The 22,764-nt window shown below is 39.3% G+C and overlaps 1 protein-coding gene across 2 annotated transcripts in view; it reads right to left on the bottom strand.

Moving 5' to 3' along the window:
• Nucleotides 1-4,672: 4,672 nt before the first annotated feature.
• Nucleotides 4,673-22,764, bottom strand: part of ALDH18A1 (aldehyde dehydrogenase 18 family member A1) — a 67,125-nt gene continuing 49,033 nt past the window's right edge. For both annotated transcript variants that reach the window (XM_036769481.1, XM_036769480.1), the window contains exons 12-18: nucleotides 19,461-19,681; nucleotides 15,950-16,087; nucleotides 13,523-13,718; nucleotides 13,310-13,431; nucleotides 10,754-10,940; nucleotides 9,480-9,575; nucleotides 4,673-5,697 (exon numbers count right to left, since the gene is read on the bottom strand). In XM_036769481.1, coding sequence (XP_036625376.1) covers nucleotides 5,516-5,697; nucleotides 9,480-9,575; nucleotides 10,754-10,940; nucleotides 13,310-13,431; nucleotides 13,523-13,718; nucleotides 15,950-16,087; nucleotides 19,461-19,681 — 1,142 coding nt within the window. In that variant the 3' untranslated portion in view covers nucleotides 4,673-5,515. The remainder of the gene's footprint in view (nucleotides 5,698-9,479; nucleotides 9,576-10,753; nucleotides 10,941-13,309; nucleotides 13,432-13,522; nucleotides 13,719-15,949; nucleotides 16,088-19,460; nucleotides 19,682-22,764) is intronic.

Below are 22,764 nucleotides of genomic sequence, written 5' to 3'. Positions count from 1 at the left end.
CTATTCAAATTTACTATAGAATGTGTAAGATATTTAGGAGGATGAACAGAACTGCAAGATTTCTTTTTTACAGAAATAGATTTAAATAATTAGATATTAATTGCTCTTGGTTGGGCCAACATAATAAAATGATAATGCTACCAAAAATAATTTACAAGATCCAGCAATATACTAATAAAACTAGCAAAGGATTACTTAACTGAATTAGAAAAAATGATAGTAAAATTTGTCTGGAGGAGCAAAAGATTTAGGATCTCAAAAGAAATAATGAAAAAAAAAGTGGAAATGAAGGGGACTTAGCAGTACCAGATATAAAAGGGCATAGCATAAACAAATTAGAGGCTGAAAGAATGAGATCTCCTTTTGCAATTATGAATGGGGAAAAATTCTTGATCAAATAAAGAATAAAGAGGATCACAAGAGATAACGGACAATTGTGATTATAATACATTAAACTGAACAGCTTCTACATAGACAAAGCCAATAGTTAAAAGGAAGGAAAAAGTTTTTCTAAATTAACTAGGTAAAATATTTTCTGCATGTTTCTCTGATTAAGGCCTTATGTCTAAGATATAGGGGGAACCAATTTAAATATACAAGAAGAGCTATTTCCTAATAGATAAAGGGTCAAAGGCTATGAGCAGGCAGTTCTCAATGAAAGAAACCTAAGCTATCATCAACCATATGAAAAAATACTTTAATTCACTTCTAACAAGAGAAATGAAAATTAAAACAACCCTCATCAGATTGGCAAAGATGATTTAAAAAAAAGGAAAATGACAATTGTTGAAGAGGTTGTAGGAGGGCAGACACACTAATGCAGTATTGGCAGAGCTGTGGAATGGTCCAATTATATTGGAAACCAATTTGGAACTTTACTCCAAGAGTCATTACACTGTGTATAACCTTTGACCCATTAACACTACTACTAGGTTTATACCTCAAATAGATCAAAGGAATAGGAGAAGGAAAATTAAACAATCAATAAGTTTCCTTTATGTGCCAGACACTGTGATAAAAATACTTATGGTAGCACTTTTGTTGTAGTAAAGAACTAGAAACCAAGTTGGTGCCTATTAATTGGGGAGTGGCTAGACAAATTATTTCATAGAAATGTGATGGATTATTGAACTATGATCAAATGAGACAGTTATAAAGTGCTTAGCACAGTGCCTGGCACATAGTAGGTACTACATAAATGCTAATTATTATTTTTAAATTATGAAAGGGATGGATTCAGAGAAAGCTGAGAGGAGCAGTATGAATGGATACAGAGTGAAGTGAGCAGAACCAGAACAACTGATGACAATACAATTTAAAAGAAATTAAGAATTTTGGTGACCAACCACCAATCCAAAAGGCTGATGATGAATTGTGCTTCCACTTTTTGACAAAGACATTTCCAGAGGTGATCAATGTGTAGGTATTTACTTGACCATATCTATTTGTTACAAGAGAGGGAAGAAGCATTTATTAAGAACCTGTTTTGTGACAGGCATTGTGTTAAGTGCTTTACAGACATCCCATTCGACCCTCACAACAGCCCTGGGAGGTTATTATCCTCATTTTACAGATGAGGAAATGTCAGCTGAGTCAGGTCTGACTCCAATACTCTACTATGATTTTTTTTCTTCTTCTGGCAGTGGGTCAGGGGAGAATACAAGGGTGTAGAGGTAGGTATTTATGTCTAATGATGCCAGAAAAAGAAAGAAAAGAACATCAAAGGAAATATTTAAAAACACACAGAAGAGAACAGAAGGAATTCAGAGAAATAAACAGGAGAGCTTTGGAATTACCATGTCAAATTTATTATAAACGTATCTTTAAAAATTAGTTATAAATAATTGAATTATATTTTATATACATTTCTTATTATTTGGAAATGATCATGTTAATTGATGCCTGTCATAATCATAAAAAGGAAAATTTTTTAAACAAGTTTTTTAAAAAGGAAATGAGGTTGTGTAATAACCTAGTCTCGATGAGCCTAGGCTGAGTTTTAGTGACCATCACTTATCTCTGCAAATACTCACAAGACACGCCTTTAACAATGAGTTCTAGAATTTTGCCAGGAATGGAATTCAACTTGACTGACTTATTGTTAGCAGACTACACCCTCTTCCCTTTTTTGAAAACCAGGACATTTGCTCTTTTCCAGGTCTGTGGCACTCCTCTTTTCTCTAAGATCTTTCAAGGATTAATGGTGGCTCAACAGCAGTATCTGGTATGTCTTCCATTGCCATTTTTACTTCCCTTGGGCTGGGTAACTAACTCAATGAGGGTAGCGAAATGGCCTCTTACCATCTCCCCACTCCTTGAATTTCCACTCCTTGTCACCCAATTTTGTTAGTTGTCCCAGTCCAAAAATCATTCTTCTTAGGCTGTTATTCATTCTCACCACTGTCCATCCTTACCATTTCATCCACCTGTAGCATTGATCATTAATTTGATTTTTTTTGCAAAAATATCTTATTACATATATTTTAGCATCTATAGCACTTGTAATTAGCCATTTCCTTTGAGGCCTTAACACTTTAACATTCTTAGAGAACTCTGCTACACTTCTGTTTTTATTACCAATTATTTTTCTTTCTTTACATGCTTTTATCCCCTGAATCCTTCAAAAACCTGTTCTGAGCATGCTTCTAGCATTCTTCTTCTCTACAAGTTCCATGATGGAATTGCCCCATCAAGTTCCCCTAATTTCTATGTCAGCTTTTTGCTGACATCAGATCAAGAACAGCAGGTCTGCATGTTGCTTTCTCCACCTCTTGAAGAGTAAAATTCTCATTTCAGCAAGCCACACATTGGCCAGTTGGTCTGCTTCTGGCTTCAAGAGAACTCCAGCAGATTCTGCAGTTAAATTTCCCTATCACCACAAAAGCCTGCTTCCACGCCAGATTTGTGATCTTTCCCAAACACCTATCAAAGTGATGTGGTATACTCTGCAACACTGATTGTTTACTGTTTCTTTGATCCTTACGCAGATGCTCTCCACCCACTACGCTTTCAAGACTATAATAGTTTATGCCATTTCATTACTTTTAATCTGATTCTTTTTCAAGACAGCAGATTCTTCCATAGTCACAATCCAATTAAGTTCCACTACCTCAAGTATACACTCTTGTATCAAGAATTCACTATTATTATGGACACATAACAACTTGTATAGACATTTATGGTATTGGTTATTGCTGGTTCTTTTAGAAGCTCTTCTGCTTTTCTTTCTTTGTTGTACCTACCTTCTTCTATGACAGTAATATCAAATGTAAATAGATCCCTATTGGGCTGAATGTTGTATTTTTATTTAGTTAAATATTACCCCATTACATTTTATTCTGGTACAAGCTGCACTGGGGGCCATGTCTGACACCTTTTCTCTATGGTATCAGACTTGGTAGGTCTCCATAGGCCATTTTCTCCCTCCCTTTCCCTTTTTTAGTTTCATTCCCTTTCGATTACATTTGCTAGGCTCCAGTCAAACCTGTTTTAATAAGCCCAATTTGCAAGGTGCTTGCCACCCACCTCTTTCTGGCCAGGAGCCCATCAGTCCCACATTGTAACCTGTGGTAGAGAAACATACCACTGGTTCAGTGACTCTCATCACAGCTAACTATTCATTTCCTGAAGTCATTGTTCTCTTCTGACTCCCCAGTCTTCAACAGGTTGTAGTACTAAAAAATTTTTAAGTCTCTAGTCTTCATTTTTTTTTTTGGCCTGGGACTTTGTATTCCTTAGCAAAACTTTCTTCTGGGTTGTATCACTTGTCCCCTTGTGAAGCACCAGTAGTGAGTAGTGTTCATCAGATTTCTCTTTCACATCCTATATATGTGCTCTGAAAACGACACTAAATTACATTTATAAAGCGCTTTCCTCACAAGCCTGTGAAATGGTGCCATACAAGTATCGTATCAATTTTACATACTTGAAAACTGAGGCTCTGAGGAGTTAAGGAACTTGCACATGGTCACAAAGCTGAAATGTCAAAGGCAAATCCTGAATTCAGATCCTACTGGCTCCAAGGCTGGCCTTCTACCACATTATCTTGTTACTTTTACTTCAGACAAAAAATAGCTGCCTCAGCGGAAGTACGTGCAGAAAAACAAACATACATTTTGCAAGTCATTACAAAGTTCTTTTTGCTTTCCATACTTGCAAGATTCACAATTCTCCGCCTTCTTTAAAATGGCTCTTTGTTAACCCTTTTGGCCTGAGTTTGCCACATCTGTTCATTATGTTTTATCAGCACCTCATAAATTGCCCTGATGAATAGATATGTTGATGCGAATCATTCACTTATCTCCAAGACACCTCATCCATTCAACGTTTAACAATGTCCACTTATGAAGCTCTATACTTGGTATACTCTATAAAGATGAGAAAACAGGCTTTGATAATGGCACAATAGGCTTTTAAAAAATATCTCTGTGGTGGTTCTGATTGGGCTAGTATTGAAAATGTACGGTCCCTTTTGGGTAGCCCTTATGAAAACTGCTGCCACGTGACAGGAATAAAGTGTTCAATGTGTTTCCAAGTTGGGTGAAAAAAAGACATGTGAGAAGAGCCCAAAGCGAGGGCCTGCTTTAAGTCGAGCAGAAGAAGGCAGTGAGGGAATGAAAATGAAAAGGAGAGTAATAACTAGGAAAGACAGAAAACTTTCATCACATGGACATCTTTTGGTAAGAACTTTATTTCTGAAAAAGGGAAAAAATTTAAAGTATTAAAATATTTCTTTAGTTATTTCTTTGGGGGAAGAGCAGAGAACAGAAGGGATAATAAGCAATTCATATAAAACTCTTGAACACAGCTGGTGCCAAAACTGCCTCCCTCCTCTGTAGTGGGGATACCTACTCCTAAATGTTGCAACTTGTAGTTTCCCTACTAGACTTAACAAAATAAATCACTTGTAATTAATGCAGAGCCCTCTTGGTCAAAAGTGAATAAGCAAGTATCTGGAACATTCATTTGACAAATAAATACAAAAAATAAATTTTCACAGCCTCAATAATTCAGTCGATTTTTATCTGATTTTTCTAATGAAATGCTGAAGAGAAACAAGTCTTTAAAGAGTACCAAATGTTTCCTCTTTCTAGTAAAATCATGATAACGTCTGGAATGAAATTTTAAAAAACTATCAGGAACATCAGGATACAGTACTGGAAAAAACGTCCAAAAGGAGTCTTTACCTCACTGAGGCGATAAGAAGAGGAAACCAACTGTCCATTTTCTTCTCTAAGGCTCACCAGCACCATTTTGCATTATTTTAAGGATATGAATTTGGGAAGGAGAAGGTACTATCTGCGGCAACTGTACTTCCTAACTGGCAAACTGGAGTATGTGGATTAGCAGATACATCTTGTCTTCTACTGCACAGGCCAAAACAGCCCAAAAAGCTTCCAGGTGTACCTCAAAACAGCAAAAATCACCCAGGAATTGGAGACAAAGTTGTCTCATCAGCAGAGTTTTAACAGTGAAATGATCCTGGAACATGTCCCCCATGTCTTCCTGCGCACTCTCAGTGAGTGTTTCTTTGAGGGATAGGAAGGTTTTCATGAATATATTTCAAAGTTCCATTCTCTGAGAAGTCAGATACAACATGGTCCCGTCCTCTAAGCAGCCACTTAGTAGTGAGTAATCCTTCAAGTCCTACAGGTCCCCGGGCATGAATTCGAGAAGTGCTGATTCCTACTTCTGCTCCTGCAAAAAAAATTAAAATACCACTTAATGAATGAGTCCTCTTAGCTGTCATGAATCACCTGCCTGCTCTAACCAGATCTGTCTGTCCACTGTCTCTTGAGAACAGGTCCTCATTAATTCCTGTCTTCATACTTTTGCTGTTCCCCTGGCCTTACCTCTACACTGAATCAATCCCTCCTAACCATCCTTCCAGGTGGGTCCCACTTAACTCTGTCTTGTTCATCACGTTCTCTGACCTTTCCAACTCCAACACTTATTAAGTGCCTCTTGTGTACACAGCCTTATGTTAAGCACAAGGGAAAACAAACTGTTTAGATAGGGCACAGTCCCTGCCTTCACTGACCTTATGTAATAGTAGGGAGATGTGACAAACACATGAAGAACAACAACACATACTGATCCATGCTAAGTGTCAAGTCTGAGGGATGGAAGCTTTGTGGAGATGATATTTTAGGTGGACTTTAGAAGACATGCAGGAATTCAACAAGTGGAAATAGGAAAGAGGAGGTCCTTACAGGCCTAGGGAACAGTGTGATCAAAGGAAGAGAGGTGAAGAGTGTGGAGGCATGTAGGGAGAACGGTGGGCAGCAACTTTGGCTAAGGTACAGAGTACACTGAAGGCAAACATATGAGAATGGCAGGGCTGTGCTATATTGTGGAGGGCCTTGAATGCCAAGCTAAGGAACTTGGTCTTAATTAGCATCAGGAGACATCAAAGAGTTTTGGGCAGAGGAGTCACAAAACTAGAACTATGCATAAGACACACAATATAGGCAGTGGTTTGAAGAACGGATTGGAAGGAGCATAGAGGCAGGAAGACCTGCTGGGAGATGATTTCAAAGATCCACATGGGAAGCAGGATGGTGGCAGTGGGAATGGAAAACTATTTTGGACGTAGAAGGACTTGGTAACTGGCTAGATGTAAGGGATGGATATAAAATAGTCAAAGGTAACATCAAGATTTCAAAAATGTGTGAATAGTAGTGCCACAAACAGAAACAGTAGAGGCAGAAGGATGAGCAAAGGTATAGAGAAAGATACCAAGATCAATTTGAGATATGCAATCTGCAACTCCAGCGAGACACTCAGGTTAGACAAATATTGTGGTCAATTAAAATAATGGGTCTGGTTTTCAGGAGGGATGTTAGGGCTGGAGATATAGATTTGGGAGTCATGTGCTTAAAGGTGTTAACTGACGCCATAAGAGTGAATAAGATTAACAAGGGAGAGAGAAAAGAGCTGAAGGCAGAACTTTGGGAAACATTCACATCTTTAAGGAAAAAAAGACAGAGAACCAAGAAGACAGATGCACCAAAATATTTATAGCAGCACTTTCTGCGGTAGTAAAGAACTGGAAACAAACTCATCAACGGGGGAATAGCTAAACAAACAGTGGTACATGGAATATAACTGTGCTGTAAGAAATGTTAAACGTGAAGAATACAGAGAAGTATTGGAAGAATTATATGCACTGATGTAAAGTGAAGTGACAAGAACCAGGAAAACAATATCCACAATGACCACAAAAATATAAATGGAAAGAACCACCACCACCACCAATTAAAACTTAATGCTACAAAATTATAATGACTAAACCTGGCCTACAAGAAGACACCTTGTCTCTCTGCTTTGCACAAGTGAGGGAACCATGGTTGTGGGAAAATATATACAACATTCTTTCTTCTCTTGTCCTTTTTCCTCCAAATGCTAAGTTCTCAGATCTTCAGAAAACAGAACCTAATTGCAAGCCCTGAATGGCAGCATTCCTAACAATTCTCTTTCTGTTCTTCCTTTTTAAAAGAATTTCTTAAAAATTTACATTTAACAGCCATATTAGCTCATTACCTTTAATCAGTGACATGCCTGTACTTAAATCCACATAAGGGCACAGAACAGCTGTGCCTTGTCTATTGCAGCCATGCTTGTTCTCTGTTCCTTCTCTTCCCTTCACTTCTCCTCTTCTGGGGTGGCCAGTTATTGAGCATTTGTTCCTTACGGTCTGCTTTTTTTTACTTTGTATTATTTCATATGTTTTTTTGCAGATTTTTTTCTATAACTCATACTTATTGATCTTAATTGCATGATAGCATGTCATGACATTGATGTACCACAATGTATTTAAACATTTCCTCCCAGTAGAACACACAGATTGCTTCCAGGTTTTGTTTTTGGGGTTTTTTTGCAATTACAAATTATACTGCTATAAAAATCTCGGTACAGGAAGGGCTTTTTTGTTGTTTCGATAACATTTTGGGGTATGCTTACAACAAGACTGTTAAACTAAAAGGTATGTAGATTAAAAGATGATACTTCTGCAAATGTTTAATAAGGGCTGCCAGATTAATTTCCAAAAAGATTATACAAACTTGCGATTTCACCAGCAGTTAAAGAAGTATATTTTTCCCCACAATCCTACCAGCACTGAGTTTTGCTGGTTTAAAATACTTCTGTCACTTTGATGTGTGTGGTGGTATTTTCATTTTTTCGACTAGTTAATAACAATCTGACAATGTTCTGTTTACATCACTGACCACTGTGGAGTCGGGAGTTACCTTTGGGAATTCTCAGAAGTTCATTAATTGCTTTAAATGTCAAGTTTTTAATCTCTTATTCTGGGGAGCAGGTATCCAGATCTGTGATTTCATTGGTGAAGGCGACTTTCAGTAAGGAAATTCCTTATTATGCAACTTTCATATGGTCTTAGAGGTTAAGGGATTTGGCCCAAAGTCACAAAACCAGTCTATGTCAGAGGCAGATTGGAACCCAGATTTTTCTGCATCCAAAACCAGCTTGCTTCTCATTATGCCATGCTACCTGTTTATTTATCATACTGCCACATTTCCCCCAAATCTGTTATTTGTCTTTTAGTTATATTATTTTGCTGTACAGAAAACTTTTACTGTAATGAAATCAATAATAAAGATGTCTACCCTGCCTCCAAATGATTCTAATTGTCGAACAGAAAACAAAAATTTTCTTTCCTCCACAATTGAGATGAAGCCAGTGTCCTGCTATAATTCGCTGAGCTATATGGTTTAAGGTATAGGTCTAAATCCATTTCTTGTTAAACTGTCAACCAATTTCCCAAGAGCACTTGTTAAATAACATACGCTTTCCCCAGGTTTTATGTCCTGTATGTTTATCAAATGCTATTTTTTACACACATTTGCTAGGCGGTTTGGCATAGATATTCCACTGCTCTCATTCTCTAGTTGCGACCCAGTTCCTAGTAGTTGGTGCTGTTTTAAAGCTTGGAAGGCTAGACCCCTTTCATCAGCCTTTTCCCCCAGCACACCCTTTGATGATATCCATGTCCATTGTTTTCTCCCTATAAACTACATTATTTGATTTAGTTTATAGAGAAGCCCCTCAAAATTGATTGGGGCTGCATTTTTACTATATTAATCCAACCCAGTCATGAACATTTCACATCTCTTCAACTACTTAGGTCTTTGTTTCTGTTATTATGGCTTTAGTTGCCCTGTCTATTCCTGGGTAGACTAATTCCAATCCCCCCAAAATGTCAGACTGTCCAATTCCATATTAAGTAGAGGCAGCAATCTTTTCATCTCTCTTTCGCTACTCTTCCTTTTCCATTTTCTCATTCCACTCAGTGACCCTTCCCTACTGGGTTAGTTGATCAAGTGTCTTTAAGAGACCTCTTCTCACTGGCAGGTGCACATCCTTCCCCTCTGCCCGCACATCCCCTTGTGACTTACAATCACTAAACTGTGATTAAGCTCTATTCTATCTTCTACTTCCTAAAAACGAAGTTTCCCTACCAAGCCCAAAGCGGTAGCCATCCGAGAAGCGGGTGCTGGCATTCCAGAACACACAAGCACTGTCCACATGCTGAAGGAAGAACTCTGCTGTTCTCTCTGCCGAAGAAAGAAGAATCAGTCAAGACTGGGTTCATCACAAGATCTTCCAATTCAGCACAACAGCCAACTCAGGCTTAGGGGCAAGTGAACCAAAGCAGAATGAATACATGTACCCCTGGTGAGTTTCCGGGGGCCTATACCTATCACAGAACATGCAAGAGCTAAGAAAAACTGGCTTTTCTGAACTATAGCAATAGCAGCATTTCTCTGGGCCTTCATGGAGGACTGGGCAATCATTCCCACACACACCTCAGCAAAAAAAAACTCAATTCCTCTCATGAGTGGCCAAGTTGAAGCCCTCTTAATGAGTAAGTGGTCTTGGCCTTCCAAAGAGAGAGCTAAATCTGCTTTGGCAATTAGTTTACTGTGACAAGGGCTACAATAATGAGAAGGATGAGCCAGCGTGGGTGGAAGCATCATATGTATACAAGCCTGTGGGAACCACCCCTCAGAGCCTCCACCCACACTTCTTTTGACAAAATGTGTACCATGTTTTGGGGTACTAGGTTATTTCTTTTTTAACTTGGGAGGCTGGAGTGGAAGGAGGCAGACCTGTGCCTTCACTAATCTATATTGGCAAATCTGAGTGAGGAAACTCCTTTGAACGATGCAAAAAGGCACCTGCTCTGAAATGTAGAGTTGTGGAAAGTAGCCTGGGGGCAGTGAGAGGCTAAATAAGTTCAGTGTCCAGGGTCCATGAATCTGTATACATCAAGGGACCAAATTGGAACCCAGGTTCTTCTTTACTAATCAGAGACTAGTACTCTGCCCACCATGCCGTTCTCCTTCTTCTATCACCAACACCATTTTAAATCAGGAAAATGAGATATAGAAGATAAAACAAAGGGCATATGAGAGAACAAGAATTGAGACTTCAAGTGTCTTCAAAAATAAAGACATGCCAGAAATAATAAAAATCTAACATATATATAGTATAATATAAAAAGTAACCATTTTTAAAGCATTTTTTATATATTTCCTAATAGTTGGGTAACGCTAAACAGAAAAGCTATACCATCTACTGGCACAACCACAGGAACTCTTCATGACAGCCATGAAGACATAAGGATGGGAAGGAACCAGCTGTGACCAAGTAAAATGGCTGGAAGCTATCATGCTGACTTCTGGATAGTCATCCATTAGCCATATCCCCTTTAACCTGACTTCATACTGACCGTTTTCTGTAACAATGACATCTGTGTGGGAGCTGCCATATTTGTGGATGTGGTCAATGGCATCCTGTACGCTGTCTACCACTTCAATACAACATTCTAGGTCTCCGTACTCTGTCCGCAGAGATTTAACCTCAGAAGGGCTGAAAGTCAAATAGGAAGCAAACTTGGGACCTGCATGAATTTTCACCTAAACAAAAGGAAATACAGAGGGTAACAACAAAAAAAAAGAAAGCCCACATTTTCTCTCTAAGATCCAAATCTAAGATATCCCAATAATTCTCCATTCATGTAACACACTTCTATCTAGAGCTAAATTCTAGTCCTCCAGGATGTACTGACAGGCCAAAGACCAAATTCTTTTCTCCTAAAGCAAAAGGTTCTAAGAGACCAGGAAGCAAGAAAAACAATTACATTAAAAATATGGGATTTGGGGTAGAAGTCGATAAATATTAAATGTCCACTCTATACAAGGCATTTATTAATGGATATGACCTCAATGTAACTTAAATTCTAATCTAGTAGAACTTTGGCTAAATGAATACCTAGCTAAAAATCACAATTCTTCCCTAATATTGTTTTCTCCCCTCAATTATCCTTTCCTTTTATTTTGAACTTAAATACCAAAAAAGGAGCATTTTCATATTCATAACAGGAAGATTGCATATGAAACTAGAAATCTGTATTTCATACCGCCTATTTTTTTCAAATTTCTATTTTCAAAACTGTCCTGCTCATCTGTGCTTCCTTCTGAACCTCCTTCTGTTCTATTTTATATATTGAAAAAAGTTTCCACAGGCTACTTTTTTTGATGGCATCACTATTGCTAACCCCTCTTCCCCACACCAAACATGTCCTAATTAAAATCCGAGAAAAAGAAAAAAACTTTGTAACAAATAAGTATAGTCAAGAAAACATTATCACATGGTGGCTATATTCAAAAATGTATGTTTATTTGAGTCAATTTTGAGTATTTCTCTGTCAAGAGGTGAGTAACATACTTATCCTAAGTCCTCTGGAGCTGATCAGTTATTAAGCCTTCCAAAATTGTTTTCTTTTACAATATGGTGTTTATAAAATGAATTCACTGACTTTGTTATGACTTCTGGGGTAAATGGAGACATCTCAGGTATGAAAAAACCTGGATTAAAATCACTATGATAGTTGGAGGGGATGTGGGAAAAATGACACAGTTGGAGGACATGTGGGAAAATGAGGTATTAATGCACTGTTGGTGGAGTTGTGAATTATTCATCCATTCTGTAGAGCAACTAGGAACTATGCCCAAAGGACTATAAAATCATGCATACCCTTTGACAGAGCAATACCACTACTAGGTCTGTATCCCAAAAGAGACAAAAAACAAAAAGGAAAAGGACCTATATGTATAAAAATATTTATAGCAGCTCTTTACTGGGGGTAAAGAATTAGAAACTGAGGGGATACACATCAATTGGGGAATGGCTGAACAAGGTGTAGTATGTAATCATGATGGGATACTATTGTACTATAAGAAAGGATGAGCAGGATGCTCTCAGAAAAATCTGGAAAGACTTACATGGACTGATGCAAAGCGAAATGTACCATGTACAAAGCAACAGCGATATTTTAAGATGATCAGCTGTGAATGAGTTACCTATTCAGATCCATGACAACTCTGAAGGACTTAGGATGAAAAATGCTATCCATCTCCAGACAAAGAACTGAGGGTGTCTGGATACAGATTTAAACATCCTTTTTTTAATTTTCTTTATTTTTCTTGACTTTTTTCGTCTGGTTTTTTTTTCACAATGACTCTTATGGATATGTTTTGCATGACTACACATACATAACCTATATGGAATTGCTTTCCTTCTCCATGGTGGGGTAGGGGGTGCTAAGGGAGAGAATCTGGAACTCAAAGTTTTAAAAACAAATGTTAAAAATTGTTTTTACATGTAACTGGGGAAATATTAAATACTAAATAAAATAAAATTATTATGATAAAATACAGCCTCTTATTTTTGGCTATTTAATATCTATTTAATATTTCTATAAATACTCAAGCAATGTGATGTAGTCAAACTTCAGGGATTGTGACCTAACACCAGAGCCTGGCACATAATGAAGGCTAATAAATGTTTACTAACTGATTGTTTATACTGTAGGATCTGTGCATATACATGCATTAGCTCAAATACAAACACACCCACATTCACTTTGCATGTTTCTCTCTTTTGGGCCCAGGTTATTTTGCATGGCTGATGTACAGAGAAGGAACATAACAGGTAAGGTACCACCCTTTATGCCTTTGCCATAATCCCCAACCTGGATGCCCTGATTGGTTCCTCCTTTTCCAGCAATAGACTAGAAAGGAAGAGTCTTAAAACTAAGGATAAAAATAATCATGGATTTATATTACCTTCTTCACTGCTCCTCAGATTCACATGGTAAAACAGAGGACCTGCTACCTTGGAGCTTATAGGAAAAGCAATCCCAGTGATCTTCAGCCTAACAATGGCCACAAATAACCATTCTATGCTTATGACATCCTAACGTCAGGACACCTGATGATCTCACCTGTTCTACCCTCAGCATGTCAATGATCTGGTCAAACAATGGCGTTCTCAGCAGATCTCGATGGATTAGCAGAGTTTCCAGTGCATTACAAGCAGCTGGGTATTCACACTTAGAGTCTCTCACTAAACGGAAAAAAAAGACAGCTGCTGAAATTAAGAATTCTGAGAAGGGAAAAAATCCCCAATAAAATGAAGTTTAACCTCTTCATCTTACCTAGTCTGGTGACCTTATCAACACTAGCCTCATTGTCTATATACATGTGGCAGATTCCTTCACTGTGACCCATCACTGGTATTCCTTTGGCAGCTTTCTGAATGTCTCTGACCAGTTGAGAGGAACCACGTGGAATGATCAGGTCAATCAGTTTATCTAGACGGCAAAGATCCTCAACTTCTTCTCTAGTATTCACCTGTGAGGACCAGGGAAGGAAACCTTGTCAGTTCTTTCTACACACCCTGTTCACCAAATACAATGCAAGGGCCTAGTGAGCTAAGGCAGCATTTTAGAAAAGACGATAGTCCTTGATCGTTAGGAATCTAAAACCTTCACAAAACAGTAATAGCTAATTGTATATGGGAAGGCAGAGGTGTCAGCTGGCCCCCTTCTCAGGGTTCTACTTCTTTCTGCAGCTTCTCAGACCCTCCAACACCTCCCCCGTCACACAGCTTCCATGGCAAAGCATTCCCAGTTTCCCTCTCACTGACCTGACCATTCCTTCTCAGTCCACTTTTCTGAGTCATTTCCCTACACTCACCACTAAGCATACACATCCCCAAAGCTCGATCCCAGCCTTACTTGTCTTTCCTTTCTATACTCTGTCTTCAGTGATCTCATCAGGTCTCACAAATCAAGCATCCTCCTTTGTAAATGACTCTCAGATTTCTCTCCTAAACTCTATTCCCACATTGCCAATGGCATTTTCCACAAAATTATTGCTTCTCCAAATTTTCCCATTTTGGGCACTGATGGGTACAAGGCACTAGGAACACAAACATGGAAGATGAAACAGTGCCTGCCCTTATGGAGCTTCCATTTTACTGGACTGGTGGTGGTGGTGAGAAAAGATGTGCACAACCAAGTAAACGCAACGTATATAACAAAGCAGTTTCAAGAAGAAGAAGGTGATAAAAATCACTGGGAGCTCGAGGAAGGGCTCCTGTCCCTGGTGGCTCCTCCACCAGGCTCTCAAGGAAGCTCCAGAGTCTAAGACTTGGAGAAGAAGAGAGAGTGTATGGCATAGTGTACGCCAAATATGGAGGTCCCTGGGGTAGATGGAGCACCACCCACAGGGAAGATAGAAGGCCAGTGTAAATGCTGGGAAGGGAGAAATGCTATGAAATCAAACTGGAGTGGCAGAAGAAAGGAGCCCGGTTGGGCAGGGCTTTCAATGCTGCCCATGGTCACACAACTAGTAATAAGTCCTAGGATCATAAGATGTAGAGAATAAAGCAGCAGTCCTTACCTAGGGCCCACAAACTTGGTTTTTTGGAACATTCTGAAAACTATAGCTCAATATGACTGATTTCCTTTGTGTTTTTAAGTATTTAAAAACATTATTCTGAGACAGGTAACCTGCCAAAGGGGTCCAGAACACAAAAAAGGCTACGAAATTCAGGCTCAGAACTTAGATATTACTTAGCTACAAAATTCTAGAATAACCCCATTTTTTTTGGCAGCTGAGGAAACAAGCCCAAGGCCACAAAAATAGTCGTGGAACTGACCCAAGATTCAAACCCAGGTCTACTGTACCGTGCTGACATTATTTTTCTCACTTAGAAGATGAGGAAAGTAAGACCAGATCCTATAACATCAGCATTACCAGGCGATGGGCAAAGGAGTCAGAGCGGGGGCTGGTGACTGGAGGCCTTGCTAGCGATGCATCCACTGTTGCCCCTGCCTCCATTCTCTTCAGGACACCAAACTCCAGGCTACAGGCCTACCCCCGTCACTCTCCATCACCTCCTCTCATTGGTCCCATCCAGAGGCACTCAAGTCCCACACCCTATAAACCTTTCTGGATTGTCTCAGTTCTCCACAATCACTTCCTTCTCTTACATAGCATGGCACATGCTGCCTATAGCATTCTCTTAGCAGTGGCCCAGTATAAGAGTGCTGCACATGGACTCAGGGAGACCCAAGTTCAAATCCCTGCCTCAGGCACTGTACTTGCTCTATGACTGGGCAAGTCACTTAACCTCTCTACCTCGGTCTGAGTTTTCTCATCTTTAAAATGGCGATAACCATAGTGCCTATCTTGCAGGTCTGTTGTAAGGATCAAATGAGATAAAGTTTGTACTGAGCTTTGCAAAAACTTAAAGTGCCATTAACAGCTAGTTGTTAAATTTTTTTTAGCATAGCATGTGTTATTTTTAAGTTATTTTATGTATGTACCCCATATATTTAATTAGATTATTAACCTCTTGAAGGAAAGGAAAATGCCTAAACCCTCTCTATCTTTGGCGTCTAGCAAAATCCCTCTACGCATGAAATCAATATGTCACTCAGTCAAGACTGGTTTGAAGAAATAAAGCCTACCTCCATGCATGCCTAAACGTCATGCCCAGCCCGCCCTCCTCATTCATCTCTAATACACCCGAGATTTTCTTCCTGTTGTTCCTTAATGCATGCCTGCAAACCTACCAGCTGCACCGCGTCCCTGACCCCGTGGAGGGAGAGCGCCTCCTGGGTTAGATGATGCAGAATTCGGTTGCTGTGGGCTGCCTCTTTTCCTCCTTTCAGAAGCAAGCCGTTGCCACTTGCAATAGCTAAGGCAGCCACCTAAAGATCAAAGGAGAGACTGTTGGGACAAACAGCAGCAGCTCAATATTATCCAAGTAAACTGAAACAAGAATTCCCCAAGATTCTCTTTTGTGTAAACAGTAACCTTTCTAGCACCACACCCAGGAGAGCTTAGAGGACAACCATCAGAGGTCATATCCCCAATGTAAATGACTGGGCCGCAGCTTTACCAGTGTGAGTGGTACAGAGCCACCTGGATACATGTTTTGTGAATCTTAGATAATTCGCCACAGTTTAATATGAATACAGGGAGAAGAGAGGAGAGAACCTGCCAGTCCCTGGATAACTAGAGTATCATTTCTTTGGTGAGGTATGCTCCAGCTCACACTTGTGGAAATAGAAAGATTCACCAGACTAGACTTAAGGATTAGCCATTCTGTTTTATGTTTTAATGATGCTGGCCATAATGATGTTCAAGAGGAAGTGGTATATTTATTGCAAAGGTGTCCAAAACATCCTGACTTGATGGTTTTATGAACACCTCAAGATGAAGAATCACTTGTGGTGGTAGTTCAGCATAAGGCCAAGGACTTTGCCAAAAAAACTTTCTAGATAGCTCAGAGAGAATTCCTATGACTTCTATAAAATAATTGGTCATCTGGGTAAAAAATAGCCTGGATACATAATGGACAATGCAGTGACCCAAGTAGAGACTTGGGTCTCTGAGACCCACAGGCAGGACTTCAACTAACAGAGGACACAGGATCCTTGCCAGGATGAGGTAGAAGAGTGGATTTTACTGCAACAATTTAAAGAGTCTAAGGAGTATACAATGGATCCGTGGATGAACTTAGCCTTCCCCAAGTGCAAAGAATGTGAAGGACAAAAAAAAAAAGAAAATATACATAATACTACCATGTAAACAGAAAGAACCACACACAAACAAAAAACGAATGCTACAAAATCACAGAGAACAGGCAAGGCTATGAAGAAGAGATAAGAGAAGACAACCTCATTCCACAGCTCTGCAATTGGGGGAGGTCCATGAGAGAGATAAACGGCTCCTATTTTCAGACTTTTTCAACATACTGATCGGTTTTGGTGATTTTCCTTCCTTACTTTTATTTCTAGAGTATTATTTGGTATATGTCACAGCTCTCTTAGAGGCAATCTGAGGGAAATTTTGGTAATGTTAAAAAAATCAATAAAAACTTATTAAAACAAAACAAAACCAGGAGTGGAGGAAACTCAAAATATCTGAGGGAGTGGTAAGAGAAAACAGAGCTGTCAGAGCTGTCCTTAATGAATAGGAATTCCCAGGCCCAGATGAGCTACATCTTACGGTACTAAAAGGAATAACAGATACTGCTGCTGAGCCACTGCTGGTGCCTTCTAAAGATCTCGGAGCAGAAAAGAGCTGCCAAGGGACTAGAAGAGGAAATGCCCCAATCTTAGAAAAGGGAAGTGAGTGAAATCTGGAAAGGGTTAGTGAGTTTGACTTCTATTCCTGGCAATGTTGTAGTGTACAAAATTAAAGGAATGGTTTGTGAGCAGATAAAAAGGGAAACGCCGAATCACTAAAAGAGAACATGGCTTCATCAAAACTGATTATGCCACATTAGCCTCATTTCCTTTTCTGACAGAATAACCAGACTGGTAAATCAAGGAATGCTATACAAGTGGAAGATTTAGCATTTACAAAATCTTTCGATGAAAGTTCTTATGCCATCTCTGTAACATGGAGAAATCTGGGCTAGATGGTAATAAAATTAGATGGATTTAGAACCAGCTAAATGATCTTCTCTAAAGAAGAGTCATTAATGGGTCAGTGTCAAATTGGAGGGCTGGTCTTTAGTGGAACGCCTCAGATACTGTGCTTGGTCCTGTCCCACCAACATTTTTATCAGTCACTTGGGTAAATCTACAGAAGTCTTGGTTGCCAAGTTAGCACATTTATATAAAGCTGGGAGGCACAGCTAATGTGCCAGACAACAGCTGAAGATCCAAAACTAACTTGGCAAGCTAGAAAAATGGACCACACCTAAGAAAATCAAATGTACAGTCATATATTTGGATGCAAAAATTCAACTTCACAAGTATAGGCCAGGAAGGTGTAGCTACACAAACAAAAACCATGGCGATGATGTGTGAATTTTAATGAGAAATGGCAAAAAAAAAAAAAAAAGCTAAAGCTATCTAGACCTCACTGAGAGGAAGAGTGACCAGAACAAAGGAAATGGTGGTTCCCTAGGACTCTACTTTCACTGGACCACGTGTGGAGAGTTAGGTTCAGTTTTGGGCACCACACTTTAAGGAGGACATAGATTGGCTGAAGAAAATCTTGGATAATTAAAGGAACTGGAAATAGAACCTGGAAAAGAAGCATTTGAGGGCAGAGAGTGGTAGAGACATGATGCTAATCTTCACCATCTGAAGGGAAGGAATTCTACCTGATCCCAGAGGACAATGGATAGAGGTCGTGGGGGTACAGTCAGGCAGATGTCAGGCAAAACTTCCCAAGCATGTAAAGTGTGCTAAAGTAGCTCAGGTAGCTCAGGATGGTAATGGACTCCTCCATACTGGAAGTCTCAGCAATAACTACCTGGATGGTCACTTATCAAGAACACTTTGGGGAGGATTTTAGTGACATGCTACAGCTAAACTAGATCTTTGATATCCCTTCTATGTCAGGAATTCTAGGAAATAACACTAGGTACATCAGTTGTAGGATTCTATGGGACACTGTGGTTGCCCTTTTATCTCATAGCAATTAAACCTCCTGCTATCTTGGGGCTGGAATACTTATAGAAGAGTTGCTATCAGTCTGCTGGGCTGTGCAGCAGAGAGACTTTCTCTGGAAGGCTTAAGCTAACAGAAGCAGAGAATGCCTTTAAGATTACTGGGCCCTTCCTGGAGTTAATGTCTTTACCATTAGGATCACATGAACACTACTGACAACCAGTATGATTCTGAAATCTACTTGAGTAAGCCCATGTTCCATCTTTTTCATCCATTTATTGAAGCTCTTTTAAACATAAATTCTGCATCTAGTCAGGCATTTTGTTACTTAAAATAGTCCCTTTGTCAAGATGGGCAACACCAGATGTAAAGATCAGGGGCACTGAAATACTAAAGATCGAATTGGTCAGGAAAGTTAAGTACTAAAGTGTCTAATAATGTTTCGTATGTTACTGTGTGACCTCAGGTGACTACTTCCATTCTAACTTTCTATCAGTTAGTACATGTGATAGGTACCAAGTCAAAATTAGAGAAACATAACAGAAATACTGACAAAAGTGACAAAGGAAGATCTGAGAATGAAATCTTGAAAAGCCTCTTCTAAGGAAATCAATGTCAAATCTTGAAAATGCTTGGGTCAAAGAGCAGTAAACAGGGTGTCACTGCTACATACCTGGGGAAGACAATCAGGGCGGGATTCAAAAATCACCAAAAGAACTCCAATTGGGACAGTAACTTGCTCTAGTTCCAAATCTTTTGCAATTCTTGTTCTTCGCAAGACACGCCCAACACTGTCCCGGGAGGAAGCAGCAATCTGACGTAATCCAATGGCCAGACTATTCAATTTAGATGTAGACAAGCTCAATCGTTTCAGCAAAGGAGATGCTACTCTCCCTGGAATAAGAAAAGAGTAAGTATGAAGGGTTAATAATAAATTAGCAAATTTCTAAGGAGAGTATTTGCAACCACAAATTAAAATTTACTAACAGTTAATTACAGAATGTGAAAATTTGTAGCTTTACAATTTAAAGTTTTGTTCATAAGTCAATTTTGTTTCCCTGTATGATTTCAGTATTGCCAAGGTAGTAGGTAAGAAACATTCACCAGAACAGTCTTTCAACCCCTTTTGCCTTTGCTAGTTTTGCATTTTTGCTGTCACAGGCAAATAGACTGGAAGGATCCAAGGCATTTATGAGCCTCACTCAATATTCCATTCAATCCTGGGATATATCAGGAGCCCATTTTCCCTTGCTTCTCCTCAGTAGCCATCAGATATAAACAACCAAAACATCAAAATCTCAGCCACTCTATGACAGTTTTTGATTAGTTAATTTAGTTATGTTAGCATTACAACCTAGAATTCACACCTATTCAATTCTTTCAGTAATTTAGTATTTCTAGAATGTGACAGGCTTAAGAACATACTTCAGTTTAAGAAATAAAAATTATGTTGTTACTGGGGGCAGAGCATGTATTGAGGTATTGTAAAATTTAATTAAGATGGAATTTCTGACCTCTGGGAGCTTTCAGACTCATGAGACAATAAGACATAAAAGCAGATACTACAATGCATAGCCAGCATGTTAGAGAAGGCAAAATTAAACATGCAGGATGTCATGGGGCAGAGTTGTTGGCCATACACACTGAATATAAGAAACCTTCCTAGATGAGGTGGCTTGACTTCATCACTGACTTAGGCTTTTAGGTTCAAGTAGGAATCAAAGAGTCAGGAAGAGAGAGAACAACATCTTAGACATAGTGAAGAGCACAGAATGAACATGACATATTCAAGAATTACAAAAAACCCAGCGTCAAAAAGAGCCACAGAGGTCATCTAGGTCAATCTATACACAAACAAGGTTCCCCCGGACAAGGCACCAGACAGACTTCTTTTTGAAGACCGCCCCCCCCCCCCCAAGGCACCTCATCCTATGTCTGCATAGTTCTGAGGGTCATGAAAATTTTCCTGACATTAAGCTTCAATCGGCCTCTTTGTAAAGTCCACCCACTGCTCCTAGTTCTGACCTCCAGTGGTGAATGATCAGAAGACAGAGGCTGGTCTGGCTAGAGCACAGAATAAATAGCAGAGGAGGCGGCGGGGAGGAGGGAGTTGTAAAATAAGACAAAGCTGGAAAAGAAAAGAAAAGGAAATCAGATTAAGGAAGAAGCCATCCCTCAGACTCCTGGCTCAGTGCCAAGAAAGAAAAATTCCTATATTAAATATTGCTAATTTGGGTGTAAACAGAACCTAAAGATCAAGGTGAAAGCAACCCTGCATTGTTCTGAAAACATGAAAGTAGAAGGTTTGAGTGAGGCTCTGGGCTTGGCCATTTACTACTACTATGATCATATCACTTGAATGCCTATATCTAAGGCTTCCTCATCTGTAATGTAAGGGGTTGCACTAGACGGTCTAAGATCCTTGCCAGCTACAAATCTATGATCTCACGAAAATACGACATCTCTGTTTGTAAAAGCAAAAATATAAACAATTTAATAATTCTTTGAGAAACAATCTTCAATGAAAAGGAGAGTATAGTTTGCAAAAGAAAAAATCACAATAAAAATGTTTCCATTGTAATGGGAGGTTAAGAGAGTGGACTTTACTGAAAGCTTCATTCTCTATTATTTTAATATTAAATCCTATCCTATTTATTGATTTATTCTGAATCAGTACAACTATAGGTAAATATGCTTATTAAAGTAAGTAATATTGGCCAATACATAAGTAAGATAGAAACCCAGGTCTTTATTTCACAGCAAATGCTGTTTTCACTGGACAAGATGAAAAAAACCTGCATAAGACACACTGCTCACACATAGCATAAGCATCACCCTACTTTAGCTCTCAGCCAGGTCTGTGGCTTGATCAAAAGGTTCATAAAGTACATTCTCGGCAACTCTACAGTGTAGGTTATGTTGCAGCGACACCTGCTGGCTACAGAGAGCACCGCGCTTTCAAACACTGTCAAGATAAAGTCTTTGTGAGACAGGAGTCAGCTGCTGAGAATCTCGGCTCCATAGAAGAAACCCACAAACTTAAGTTTAAGATTATGCTTTCTATTCAATTCTATGGCTTATCCTATACTTTCTGGGAGATATTTTAAAATTTTAATTTTTTATGTTCTTTACAAACATTTCACAAGATAAATTCTGATTAAAATCTAAGAAAATTAAAGGCAGGAAAGTGAAGAATAAAAACAGTAGCTGGTATCTCAATCATATTTTCAAATCCAAAAATACTAGCAAAACAACGGCTACACTTCACTTAAGCAGCCATTAAAAACCTTATTTTGCTGAATCTCTAACTTTCAGTCTGGGTTCTGCCCAATGCATTTCCTGCTTGAGCAGGACAGGTTTAATTCTTCTAAATTGCCATGATGTAGACAGATCAGAAAAGCCAAAGCTGACCCTAGTGTGGTCCAGTTCCCCTGTCCAGAGGAAGCCTTCTGCTGCACCCCTAGGAAGGAGAGGGGACATCCCCTCCTAAAGTCTGTGCCCCCAGATTTGTAAGTCTGCTCCTTTCATCAGCCCTGTCCTGTCTCCTGCAGGAAGTACAGCAGGATAAAATAGCCAGGACACATACTAAGGATTTTCTTCAAACTTAAAAAGTTTCTTCCAAGTTGGCTCTGTTCGACTCCCCTTAGAATCTGGCTGGTTCCTCCTCTAGTCCTGCTCCTTGGGGTTCCCACCCTTTCTTACTATCTTCCCCTACCATCCACTCCAGCCAAAGGTCTGTCTCTGGGTCAGTCAGTTAACACGTACTGCTTGCTATGTGCTAGGCACTGTGCTAAGCAATGCAGATACAAAGAAAAAACAAAACCAATCTTTGCCCTCCAGGAGCTTACATTCTAATGGGAGGAAACAACAAGTACATAAAAAAGCATATTCAAAATGCATATAGACTAGGTGGAAGACAGACTTGAAGGGGAAGGTGCCAGTTGCTGAGGGGAATAGGAGAGGACTCCTGGAGGAGG

This window comes from Trichosurus vulpecula, chromosome 8, assembly GCF_011100635.1.
Source record: "Trichosurus vulpecula isolate mTriVul1 chromosome 8, mTriVul1.pri, whole genome shotgun sequence".
Lineage (NCBI taxonomy): Eukaryota > Metazoa > Chordata > Mammalia > Diprotodontia > Phalangeridae > Trichosurus > Trichosurus vulpecula.
Note: the sequence above shows the minus strand (reverse complement) of the source record. Positions and strands in the feature narration are given on the sequence as shown.